We start from the raw sequence: 13,422 nt of genomic DNA, 5'->3' as shown, positions 1-13,422 counted from the left end.
AGGTCAACGGTCAACGTCAAAGGCAAAAACTAGCATATATGTGGTGATCTCAAACAAAGTGTTCCAAAGGACGGCAGGATGCATGACACTGGTCAAATCCGGTGTGAAACAAAAGAGAAGAATCTGAGGAACTTTATGATGTGCTTAAAGTTCAAGGTCAGGGTTAAAGTCATGCTCTAAAATGACCTCAAAGCTTGCACTGTTTCGTACATCCTGTGCATCAAATTCCCAAATGCTTTGAAATATCCATTTTTGCCATTCTAGGGCTCCAATGAACATTAAGAGCAGAATGGATGCCAGAATCGTGATCAGCGGCTACTAATGCATCATGTAAGATTATCATGTGTCAAGGTCAACAAAAGCTCATTCGAGGTCACATGAGGTCAACATAAAACCTGACCTTTAAAAAACGTCATTTGGCGAGTCTTGACAAGACGAATGCATTGATATCACTGCCTTACTTCTAGGATCATTTTCGCTGCAGTTACTTGCGAAAAAAACCCAGCTCGAGGTTGTTGACCTGAACTCTGACCTCAGGTCACCAATTCTTTCCGCTTGGTCATATACTGCGCCATCGTGCTAGGAAATTGTCTTTAGTCCTTATCTCCAAAACTTTATTTTTGGCAGCTATTTGATTTTTACGTGGTTAACGGTCACGTACTATGGCGTCAAACCCCTTGAGACCCCACTTTTTTGCGATAATTTTTAAATGCGTGAACTCTCGTTGACGATATTCTGGCAATGTGTGTTTCAGAACCTGCCGAAACTTTTATTACTAAGGTATTTTGACGCCAAACGATTATGAAAGGTACTTCTCATTCACTCGTAATGCTAAGGTCAATTCAGGCCCGGGCAGAGGCTTGCGTTCGGCCATACTCGAGCCCCACCACCAGCGCCATCTGCTCTTAATGTCATCAACCAGCGCCCGCTACCGCTACCAGCTACCGCCTACAATCAAGCCTGGATGGAGCGCGAGACGCGAGTGACCGGTCACCGGGCAAGAAGCGCCGGAGGGTTAGGGCGGAGCTTAGCGCTGACGTCATTACGTGGCTCCGCCCCATGAGCGCGTAGCCTCTACCCAAACAGCAGATTCGTTCCGTGAAATTTAACATTACGAGTGAATGAGAAGTACCTTTCATAATTGTTTGGCGTCAAAATACCTTAGCAATAAAAGTTTCGGCAGGTTCTGAAACACACATTGCCAGAATATCGTCAACGAGAGTTGACGCATTTAGAAATTATCGCAAAAAAGTGGGGTCTCAAGGGGTTTGACGTCCATAGTAGGTTACCTGTGTGACGTTGAAATTTGCCTTGGAAGGGGTCTAGAAAAATCAAACCTGTGGCGTCAACAGAGGACTAGGACCTAGGTCCAAATTTTCTATTCTTCAGAAGAGCTCAAATTGATTGGAAAAAGGTACTGACTAGTGACAGTTTCACGCTCATGTCCCTGAGCGCTCTGAAGCAATCACAAATATTCATTAAAGATGTGTGTGGGGGGGGGGGGGTGGAGCGAAAACACCCCCGGGCCCGCGAGAGTTAACCTCTGATGACCAAATTTTTACCCCTAGAAAGGGGTAAACTGACCTTTCACCTGACTTAGAAATAAGAAATACAAACCTACTTAAGCAAAAACCTATGCAGTCAGTGAGTAGGTATCTGTGAACTCATTGCTAATGGCATTGCGAAAGTGGTTTTCAATGCCGTTTCGTGACGTAGGAGTTATGGGTCGCAAAAATGCCTCACCCTCTGCTTAGATGTGCTACAATCACACCATCACGCCTCCGAGGCGATTGCTGTCCTGCCTATCGATTACTATTTTAAATGCTTCCGTTATCGCAGCAATCACACTTTCTCACACCGGCAGCCATCTCCGATTCTCCAGGCTACAGCTCTCCCGGTTTTGTCTTGCAGCCTCCGCCCTGCGCACCATCTCTCCCGGCACGACGCAGGGCACACAGCTCCTCCGTATTGATCCGAGCTGTGCTCCCGCGCAGTATCGGTATTCCTCTTCTCCGACTCTCCTCTACCAATGGCATCGGCGCGCCTCACCCGTCGTCCTCCATTGTAGCTGCTCTGATATCGTGCTGCGCGCCGGCGCCGCTTCGTCGCTCCCCACCGCAGCTGATATCGTCCTGATATAAGAATGATCCGCCGCAGCTCGGCCGCTGATTGGTCGCCGCGCGGCCGCGCCGGCCCGATCGCGCCTTGATTGGCTGATTATCTGGGAGCGTCATTGAGCGGCGCGGCGGTGGCGCTCAGTACCGGACCGGCCGCCGCCGAGAGAGGATCGGGGAGGCACGCCAGCTGATCGCGCGAGCGCCGCCGTTACACCGTTACCGCCCGCCGCAGAAGGTCGCCAAGATTCGGACCAAGCGTGAGCCGGCGCATGTGATGCTGGGCTGTGCGGTAACCGACAGCCTGATCGGCAGAATGGAGACAGCTGATATGGACCCGGCAGTGGTGAGTGCTCAGTGGGAGGGTCAGAGGGGTGATGGGATGGGGTGGTGGTGACCGCCTGGTGGGATGGGGAGGTCAGCGGGGTAGTGGGATGAAAAAAGGGTGGTGGTGGTGGGATGGGGTGGAAGAGGTGGCGGGATGGGGATGCTGTGGTGGTGGCATGTGATGGAAGCAGTGATGGGGAGATGACAGGCTGGGAGGGAATGTGAAATATGGGAAACGCCTTTTTGTGATGCGGCAGCTGGGCAGATGAATAACGCGATTAAAAGGTGATATGCTGCTGAGACCATCCGGGTATGCTTTTAGATGGTAGCACTAGCATGGAAGTGTTGCTTGATATTTATTTCATGTATTTTACCTATCAGTTACTGAAGGAATAACATTCAACTCACCGCCCACTTCCTGTTTCCTCCTTTTCCTCTCTCCCTTTCCCTTTCCTTCTCTCTTCCCCTCTCTCTCTCTCTCTCTCTCTCTCTCTTTCTCTCTCTCTCGACTCTCTCTCTCTCCCTCTCCTTCTCCCTCTATATCTCGCTTTCCAGTCGCTTTCTCGGGCGGGCCACACATCTCAGACATCTCTGCTCCGGTCACATCGCATTCCCTCATCTCTCACTGCCCCGAGGTCCCAGCACTGCTGTCCCCCCCCCCCCACTGATTCACGACCCTTACCCCGTCCGTCCGACTCCACCCGTCCACCTCTATGATCTCCTGTCCACCTCTATCGGCTCCGTATCGGACATTGGCTCCAGGAGAGCCGGAGGCCGGCGGGAGGGGGGGGGAAGGGGCGGGGGATGAACCCTTCCGACAAACACTGGTGGCGGAGAGGACCCTCTTATGGCCCGGTCCAGAGGTCAATCCGCCCGCCCGCACGCACGCACGCACGCACGCGCAGAGCGCGGTGGGCCGGCCCAGGCTGGTGTCTGCTGTCACAGAAAGGGGCACAGGGCAGCAGGTACTGAACTGCGCATGAGATACCACGAGCGATTGCGGCGTTATGATAGGTCGAGGGGTGGATTATGTAAGCAGGCTGCGCAGTCAAATGTCGATTTATGACGATCAAATTGAAAGTTCGAATTAATAATGTGTCATAAAGGCACTAAATACAGCGTAGCCAAGGGATATCTACGCGGTTCGGATGATTTCATACGAAGCTGCGGCTAATGTCAAACCAATCATCCGTGGGCATAAAATTGGCACCACTGTGTAGTTGAATACGTTCGGTTCTTCTGACAGATATCCGTATAATGTCATTATTCGCGACGTTTCTACGGTTGGTGAGAATGTGGTAGATAGCTATTTGGCTAAGCTCAGCTTGAATGTCCTCTCGAGATGAAGTTTGGTAGTTCTTACGAATATGAAATACTTTTGAAACAACTAGATATTTTTTTACATTCATTTAAAACATGGTACTCAAAACTCAAGTTGTACTTTTCATGTTTCCTTACACAATCGCAGTCGGCCGTCTCCAAGCAACTCATCCTTAAAGGAAAATATAAGTTTGGCCTATTTGTCTCGTCTCATCTTCTCATCTCATTGTCTCATCGGTTTCTCATATCTCATATTTGTCTGGCAGACCCAATCGCTATCCGCTTCGGTCTCCTGCTCAGCCGAGCACGATTCTACGATTCAGATCACTCGAATTCAGCGGAATCGCATGCGCAATCGGCTACACTACAGCTCCAAAACAACACATACGGTTTACCAGTGACTGAGTTGATCACCGGTTCACACGAAACGCTAGCCAATCGTGGTACTGTTATCGCTGAAAGGGAGACTACAATTGTGGTGCGGTTGAAGGTTGATGCGGCAATAATTCGGGCTTGATGCGGGGATTGAGACTCACTGATGCGGTGCAGTATTGCTCGTAATGACACACTGTCAGACTGTGTTTGTATCTGTGCGTGCGTTAATATGTGTTTGTGTTTGTTCTGTGAGGGAGGTAAACCACAGAATGGGGGTCGTAACCCCTTCTCCGTGACCTTGATCGATACAAGAAAAGAGCGATCGAACACAGGTGGCAAACGTATATGCAATAGGGTGAAGTAAAATGTGTCAGCTCATTTTAGTGAAGGGCCCTTTTTTGGGGGAGGGAGGACATTCTTAGTCCATATGGGGGGGGGCATTCTTAGACCATCTGATATATACAAATATAAGGAGTTTCTGCTCTTATGATCGTCTTTTCTTATCGCCATTGTCATTTGTTTGTTTTCAAGATGTAAATCAATGGCTTCGAAAACTTGGCCTGTAATTTCTTTGACTCTTTCAACAGCTGAACCATTTCATAACTAAAAATCACAGTTAAATAAATGTATCCATGAATTCTGCGGAAATTATTTGAGTCGGCTTGACCGTCTCACCATAACAGTCTACCCAGCAGGAAAGCGGAGCTTTCGACCACCAGCATTCTCTTTAAAAACGTCTCCGCGGTAGGCCGGTGCCCGCGTCTCGACTGATTTATAATCGGAGAAAAATAGCCATAATGAGTGGTGCGCCGGTGGCTGGGACGCGTTCGGAGCCGTCGCGGCAGCGGCTAGCCCTCTAATCAGGTTAGCGGATTTGTCCGGTTTGTTTTGGCGGTGGCGACTCAGACGTAGGGCCGCAGAGAGCAGGAGAGCCAGATGGCGTGCGGACGACCCTCGGCTGGTCCTGCGGGATCAGTGTTTGTCACAGGTCGCTGAGTTTTGCCGGCCGAGTCGGGTTTCAGTTTCCATTAATGTCGGATTATTCTGGCATGAGTGATCAGATCAAGTCATAGACGGTAGCTGAAACAGTGGTCAACAATTATGATATCTATGCCAAACATCAGATACATGGCTAGCTACGGGCGAGATTTTCCGTCGATCTTAGAGCACCGGTCACGCTCTTCAGCCTCAAATTCCCTGTCCTTTTTTCTCTGAGAAATCCCAGGTGTCCACCTCCATCCAGGTATAAATTCCACAGCTCCCAGTCTCAAGGCCTGGCCATTTTCTTGGCGACATTAACGGGGCGCAGAGGACGACCGCGCGCACCGGAGAGCGAGCGAGAGGAGGACAGTTGTGCCGTTTGTCTTCACATCTAATTCAGCGTCGGGCGTCGGTCCTTATCCAATTTTCTCTCTCTCTCCTTGCGGGAGTGCCGGCCACGCTGGCCATTATTGGAGTGACCCCGGTCGGGGCCGTCGATTGATAGCGAGTGATTACGGTCTGTAGCGCATAAATCTGCCCAGTGGCCATTCAATTGTCAGCCGGGAGGACTGGGCGCCGGCGACCCGGCCATTAGGCTGTGTCTTATAGGGAAATGCCGCGTATCACGGACGCTGCCGATGGTGACGTTTCGGGAGAGCGGGAGGCCGGCTTTGTGATGGGACAGGTGGGAGGCACAGTTTCAGGTAGATGGAATGGTCTCGTGTTGATATGAGGTGGAGACGCGTATCGGAATGGTCACCTGAAAATGGACTAAAATTGAAAAAAAATGCTTAGCACGTTAATATTGTAGGTCTATCCTTGAGTTAGGACGCGGCCCTGGACCAATGTAAAAACTCGACCATCATGATCACTTTTACCTGAACATCACTTGTCAACAACAGTCACCACGTCGAGTTTCTCGACGAGTTACACACATGTTGCTTATGGATTATTAACTAGCCTCTGTCCCTGTTTCAGATTAGCAGTATCAGTGGACCAGCTTGGGGCGCAGCCGCCCATTACCGTCAGCTTATCCAGCAACAGCAGCAGCAGCAGCAGCAGCAGCAGCAGCAGCAGTCAGCCGAAGAAGAGGTATGTACCGATTGGCGACTACTAACGGTGTATCTGCTCACGCCCAGTGCGCTACTTTTTAACATTGCTCTTACATCCCCGTGTTTATAGGATGTTTTGCATACGGGCTGTTTCGACCGCCCCAGGTCCTTGAAATTCCACAGCTCTGTGGGGCATTTGTGTTGTGATTGTTGTCACACAATGCCAATGAGAACCAGTTGACGCGCACTGGGTCCTACGGCTGGTTAGTAACGTTGTAACCGACTCTCACAAAATAAACCCAGCTGGCCTCAGCTGCCTATTCAGATTAGCTCACTTCACCTCGAATACGGTCGGAATATAGCTTTTAATCCCCTCTCCACCCCACCCCACAAAGCAGCGTCTGAAAGAGCCATCAGCCCCAGATTTTCATATAAATATGTGGCTACCGGGAGCGATTTATCCACTTTTTATCGCCTCGTTTGCATGGGCCTTATTCAGATGTCCACGCCTCACCGCCTCAATAAATCACACATAATTTGAGCCTATAGTGATAAAAATAACCGCTCTTTTTGGAGAACTAACAATTCTTAGGGAATTGTGCCATATTTTCAATATTATTTCACTAACGTGCGCCAAATGTTATTAGACAACCTTCTAGATATTTGAGCAGAATACAATCAGAACGAATTTTGAAAATAAATGAGTTATTTAAAGTGTGATAAATCGTCTCTGGCATGCATTCTTTGCATGCAAAGAATATGGAGCTCAATCACCAACTTATTTTTGGTTTTTACGTCTACTCGTATAATAAATAATATCACCAGCATCTCCCAATGGATTCCCGAACTCACCCCACCCTACCCCCGATCCGGGTGTACGACCCCACGTTAACCTACCCCCGATCTGGGTGTATTTATACTCCCCGATGGTGTTTGTCACTGGCTCAGTGATATCGCCATGCCTCCTGCTCCGAGCCGCCTGGCGCACTGCCCACCTACCATTCATCAGTTCCGTTGACCGCGATCGGCACGCTCAGAATGTCACTATCGTCACCGGGATGCTGCCGGAGACCCATCTGTCAGGTCATCTGACACAATTTTCCGCCCCCGTCAGCCGTCAGCCGGCCGGCCGGACCGGCCGAATCAAACGTCACATGACAGCCGAGTGGGTGGGGGTGGTCGGAGGGCTGCGGTGGCTCGCAAAGCAGGATTGGATATATTTTCGGATGATTACTCAATAGTGAGGTGCTTTGTGTCATTAGATGTAATGAATATTGATTTAATATCATAATCTGTATAAGCTCTTAATTTTTCTTAATTTCTTCGGCTGCGCTTGTGAAGGCAATCACGAGACAATATTGGCCACAAACGGGAAACGTCATATGCTTTGAATAAGGAGCAAAGCTGTAACCAGATTCTCCCTAATCAATGCACCACTTCTTAGGCATAAATTAATATCCTGCTGCTTAGATTCGACTTCACGTTTGCTCGACATCCGACTCCGACTCCGACTCCCACTCCGACTCCCACTCCGATTCCTGGCTCGGGCCGGGTCCGATTTGGCGCGAGCCGCCGTCTCAGACGCCGCCGCTCCAGCAGCTCCAGCGCGCCAAATTATGGCGCGCACGCGCCGATCGCGTGATATAAATACACCCAGCCAAGAATACCCCGTCGGCCGGCCGGCCCGAGGGGTGGGGCCGCCGCGCCCCAGGGGTGGGGAGGGAAGGGGAGACGGTGGCGGAGGGGGAGTGGGGTAGCGGCACGCTCCGTTGTTCGGGAGGCGAGGAGGGAGGGAGGTAGATGTCAAAGAAAAGACGGTGATGATCGGGCCGCACGAGTCACTTTTGGGCAAGCGTTGTTCGTGGTGACGCATCTGAAGCGCCTTGACAACAGGAGCTATTAATCTTGTTTCTGAGCCAAGATCAGCCCGGATGGGGCTCATGGCTGACATCCAAGGTAAATCTTGTTAATGTGGAGCTGGCTAGACTGTGGTCGCTGATCTGGCTAGAGACTCTGCCGAGCTTCTTGCACCAATCTGCACGGCTGCCAAGAAGAAGCGTCTCAAGGAAAATTCCCAAATTCGTCGTCAGACGATACATAGGTTGTGAAATTTAATGTCTTCAGAATTTGGATTAATTTGAGGATTATTTATTATTGAGTTCGGATTAACTTACCAAATGCTTAAATGTAGGCTATTGTGTTGCGGGTTCCACGTTAGTGCACCAGCGCAGTAGAAATGCAATAGCCGTCAAATGGTTTCCCTTCGTAGGCTATCATAGATACCTACAATAATATTTGAATACCATTTCAAGAATATGCGATTAGAAATGCGCACTTCTCTTATCTGGGGACGGCGCAAATATTATTGTGCCCGCTGGTTTACCAGTCGGCGGTGAGATGTCCGATACGCTGTGGAGAGCGGCTCGCTATCAGAGCGACCGGCGCGGGCCGGGGCCCGGGGTGACATACCGGGCTGGTGTCCCGCCGCTCGGCGCCTCGCGTCCCATGTCCCCACACAGCATACCACAACACAGCGGTGACCGGCGCGCCAGCGACTCGATCGATCCTCACTGTATGCAAATGGCCTGTTTTTCTCTCGGTCGCGCCCGCGCCGTCCATCTTATAAATGCGCCACTTGGTCCATCGTCTCAAATATTTTCATATCTTTTGTCACGCTCGCTCTGGAATGAGCGGGTGGCGGCGCGGTGCCGCGGCGGGGCGCTGGCGCCGCACCCCTGGCCGGTCGCCGATACGGGTTCCTCGCGTACCGTCTTCGCCGTATCAGACACCAGCGGAGTCGCTGACTCAGAGGAGTCGTGACTCACCTTGGCAACCTCTTCGATCGCCAAGAGTCAAGACATCGATGCAGGCTAACCCGTGTATCGTTTTCATCCTGTGGCTGTGTGCGCTCCTTGTTTTGTTTGTCCGTCTTTGTGACCCCAGTGAGCGATCTGAACTGGAAATTTATTGGCTCGACTAAAGCATTTGACAAACGGGTTCAGAGCCGCGGAGCCTCCCAGGAGGCGGTTGCGTCCCTCCACGCGCCCCGTCGAGACCATAGTAGCCGCGACAATGCACCAGATAAAGCCCGAACATGAAATATTGTGTGCGCATTGAATAAACACGAGTCACATCGGAAAGCGGGATAGTCTCCAACTGTTTATGCCCGGTCAGTACCGTTGCTATGACGACCAGGACCGACCAATCAACGCCGTCGTTTGATGGCAGCGCGAGATGCCGCGCGATAAGCAGTGGACGAAATCCGCCAACAATGGAAGAGCGACGCGTCGCCGGCGTCTCCGCCGCGCCGCCGAGCGCCGCTGTGCGCCGGGTCGGCCGCGCAGAGGTGCGCCGCCGGATTAGCGGCCGCTCGGCGGCGAACCGGTGAAAGCGGCGCGTTTCATTCAGCCAGTGCCGGTGGTGACAGATGCCGGCCGCTCAGTCGATCAGAGGCTGATTGACGCCGACCTGAGCGGTCATCCCCCGCTGCTGTGACCCCGGCGGCCGCGGACCCACGCTGGTTGCTGCCGACGTCAATTATGCACGTCGCTGCGTGGTGCGTGATGCCGCTGACGACACTGAGATGAGCGGCACAAAGTGCTGACGATGTTTGTTTCAGTGATTGGTTGACTTAATTAATTATTCTTGGAAACAATGCATGAGAGATAGTCGAGAACTGGAAAGATGCAGTAAAATCGCAAAACACTTGTATTTCAAAGGTGCATACTCTACCCTTTCTTTGCGATCTTCCCGGTCTTCTGCTATTTCTGTGCTGCATCCTCCTCCTAGTTCCTACATTTGAAGGCCCCCAAGCTGCTCCAGTGCAGGTGTGGGCGGTGTCCGTCCACTGACTTTCGATAATCCGGCGCCGGATTCGCCCCCGACTGCGCCAGTCTGCCTCCCGCCGAGGCCCGTCACTCAAAGTCCTGACGATTCAGCGGAGCAGGCGTCACCGCCCACGGCCTATCGAAAACTGACACGGCCGCATACATAACCGAGCTACTGGGAACGCGTCCCAAGAGAGAAAGCATTCGAAACATTCGAAACTTCCGGGGCACGCTCCTGTCAATCTCGTGTATTTGCGCAAGCGCACATGGGTATTGGGTATTGAGCAGTTCCCCGCTGATTTGATAACGAAAGTCTGGGAGAGCTCTGACTGTTCCTTCTCACTAAGGTCATGCTATAGTTGTGTTGCCGTTGTGGCTTCCATACTCTTGCAAAACAAAAGCTGCAGGCGTATTTTCCTGTCGAGACGTTGCTGCTGACACGGGTACAGAGGCGTTGCTTCTGAGTCATTGCAGCTAGACTTCGCTACTGAGATGTTCCTGCTGAAGGAATCTTGCTGTCACGAGCTGAGACGTTCGCCTGCTTCCCTTTTACCTGAGACGCTTCTTTCTTTTCCTTCCACAGGGAGCGACCTCCGACGCCGGATCCGGAGCATCTCGCGGCCCGTCACCCCGTCCTGAGTCCGAGGCTGATGTCGAGGTGGGCGACAACCGCTCGCCGGCACCCACGCAGAGTGTCCTGGACAAGCTGAAGCAGCAGGTGGAGGACGTGACGAACGGCCGACACCGCCAGGTGAGTGAAAGGAGAGGATAAGAGGGACACAGAACATAGAAGACAGGAGGGAGGAGGGAGGAGCATAGGAGGAAGGCGGTGAGGGTTGAGCACCGGGGGGGGGAGGGGGATCTTCATGGGCGGCGGAACGGGGAGGGCACCGGGGCACCGTGCCCCCCTTTGATTTTGGCATTTTAACCTTAGCTCTATGAGCGTTGCATGGAAAGAATGGGACCAAAAGTCGGCAGTGCCCCCCCCCCCCCGTAATTGAAGGTGTTCCGCCGCTACTGGGGATCTTCATTGATTTCCGTGAGTCGTTGTGGGAAGTCAATGTAAAATTCAATAGTTTTTCTTGTGTATGATAACAATCATTGTAACGTTAAAAAGTGAGTAGCAATGCTTTGGACGGTGTCGACCACCCAGCCCGGTCAAGTAACCGGATTTTGTTCTTCTTTAGTCGAGTGGAGAGGAGGCGGCCGACTACCGGCTCCAAGATGGCATGATGTCTCGAGCGTCGGTCGACCCGTCGTCGCTGCCGCGCCACCGTCTGTCGCCGCAGTCGCTGCTGGCCGCCTCCATGGCCAGCAACCCGCCGTCGCTGGTGCCGCTGCCCGGCCTCGGCGGTCTGGCTGGCTACGGCGGCGCTGCCGGCCGTGCCAGCAGCGCGTCGCCGCCGGCCCGCGAGGCGGCCAGCCCGCCGACCAGCTCGTCGGGCCACTCGCCTCGCCAGCCGGCCGGAAACCACGCCTCCTGGAACTTCGAGGAGCAATTCAAGCAGGTCAGTCGCTGGCGGCCTCTTTGTCGCGATCGAACAGTGGCGAAATGATTGGTTTGATGAATTCGCCGACAAAGGCGGCTGGTTGTCGGGCGCTCAGCGCCGACCACACACACCTGCAATCACGACACGAGCACTTCACCTGCAGCGCCCCTCCCCTCCCCGACTCCCACCGGCGGACGCGTTAGCCGGCTATTGTGGTCAGCCGCCGGGAGACACATGCAATTGCGCTGGCGCCACGGTCCCATTGCCTCCGCGGCAGACAGCAGGTACCGGGAAACTGTCCTCGGTGCGCCATTACCCTGCGCTCCATCGATGCCGCCGCCGTGCCGGAAGCGCCGCGCTGCCAGATGGCTGCCATATCTGGTATTAGATGTTTTCTGGAGTATGGCACGTAAGAACGTTTTTTTTCTGTCCTTACCAAGCGAGTGACGATGGGTGACTGGTCGGGGGATCAAAGGGACACAGTAACACAAAAGGACCGTAAGTTGATTGGTTTAATCGCACAAGGGATCAGGTCAGTGGGAAATGTGTTTTGCTGTGAGCATTGTCCGTTACCTGTGCGGGACAGTCAGATACGGTATTAACTACATTTGAATTTTGGGTTATACGCTTTCTTGGAATCTGTTATCCATTGGTGCATATAAGAATAAAGGTCAACAACATTACTTTTGCGTACGAAGGTATTTTGTTTTCATCTTAACGCGCTGAACAGGGATGAAAATGAAATGGGCCCGGAAGTTCATGTCGCACTTTCTTTACAGCTCGTTATTAGATCTAAAAAGCAAAAAAAAAAGTAAAATAAAGTGAAACAAAAGGACGTTCATTCGTGGTATTTTGGGGAGAAACAACCACCCTCGAAAAAGCTAGGCGGCTGCCGGCTGGTTTCAATCAAAGGTGAATTATTTGCGCGGATCGTGTTAACCAGCAGCGTTGGGTTAATTTTCGCCGGCAGAAGAGGGGACACCACCTCTGTCGCCTCCTGGTGCGGCTCATAATGGGGCTCTTTGTGGCGCGGACAGTGCGCGCTCTGTGTTGATACAGGAACCCGACACTGGCGTGCCGCGCCACCCGCCCATCTGGCAGCGTCAGCGTCGAATCCGACGCATATGGTCCGGAAATAAAATCGCCATCAATTATGTTTTTACCGGAGCTCCAGAATGGCCACCAGCGGCCCTCGGCGACGCGTCACATGTGTTCAGAGTCTGGCAAACGCGGTTAACGCTAGCAAAAACTGGCGCACGCCTGCGCAGCGTTTGATATCAACCCGGCCAACATGTGTTATCGACGCGTTTTTCTGCTCGTTTTGAAGGAGGTTTTATCGTCGTTGCTCTTCGTTGTAACCGGAGCAGGCAGATGAAGGTATGTGGGCTGATTTACGTAGTGGTTATCAAAACAATCGGCCGCCAGCGACCTGCACAGATGTTTTGAGGAGAGCCTGGTCGGGTAAGTGCGCCAATGTACTCTCCTCGGGGACTTAGAACCACGATGTATTTTCTTTGAAGTTGTAGTCCTTTTTGAATTAATCACACCATTCGACTTCCCTCTTGTTGAAATCACAGAGCGCGACAAAATTAAATATTTTATTTTGATGGAAGTCCAGCCGTATATGATGGGCGATTTAAAATTAACTCCAGCACCCGGGACTAGGGGCGCAACACGACAATCGTTGGGGGTCGAGAGATCACGACAAGGAACAGGGGAGCCAGGAGGGTGCGACTACGCCCTGGCGGAGACGGCGCGTGTCCCGGACAAGGATTAATCACAATCGGCTGTCGTTCCTTGTTATCGCTAGTTTAGACCAGATCGACGACGGCCTTTGCCGATCAGTCGTGATTAAATGATAGCTGGCGCGGGCCTGCAGTCAGACGGCGATAAATGATGGATGGGCGCAGAAAATAAGTGGTTATGAGCGGCGAGC

At 52.3% G+C, this 13,422-nt stretch overlaps 1 protein-coding gene across 1 annotated transcript in view; it reads left to right on the top strand.

The window, feature by feature from the left end:
* Positions 1 to 2,246: 2,246 nt before the first annotated feature.
* LOC122390154 (AT-rich interactive domain-containing protein 3C-like) overlaps positions 2,247 to 13,422 on the top strand; it is a 29,911-nt gene continuing 18,735 nt past the window's right edge. Inside the window, exons 1-4 of the mRNA XM_043382836.1 lie at positions 2,247 to 2,460; positions 6,096 to 6,209; positions 10,580 to 10,747; positions 11,184 to 11,504. Of these exons, the coding sequence (XP_043238771.1) occupies positions 2,392 to 2,460; positions 6,096 to 6,209; positions 10,580 to 10,747; positions 11,184 to 11,504 (672 nt within the window). The 5' untranslated portion in view covers positions 2,247 to 2,391. The remainder of the gene's footprint in view (positions 2,461 to 6,095; positions 6,210 to 10,579; positions 10,748 to 11,183; positions 11,505 to 13,422) is intronic.

This window comes from Amphibalanus amphitrite, unplaced genomic scaffold (assembly GCF_019059575.1).
Source record: "Amphibalanus amphitrite isolate SeventyFive unplaced genomic scaffold, NRLGWU_Aamphi_draft 000384F_arrow, whole genome shotgun sequence".
Classification (NCBI taxonomy): Eukaryota; Metazoa; Arthropoda; class Thecostraca; order Balanomorpha; family Balanidae; genus Amphibalanus; species Amphibalanus amphitrite.
The sequence above is the reverse complement of the archived record's forward strand: the minus strand, read 5'-3'. Positions and strand labels throughout refer to the sequence as shown.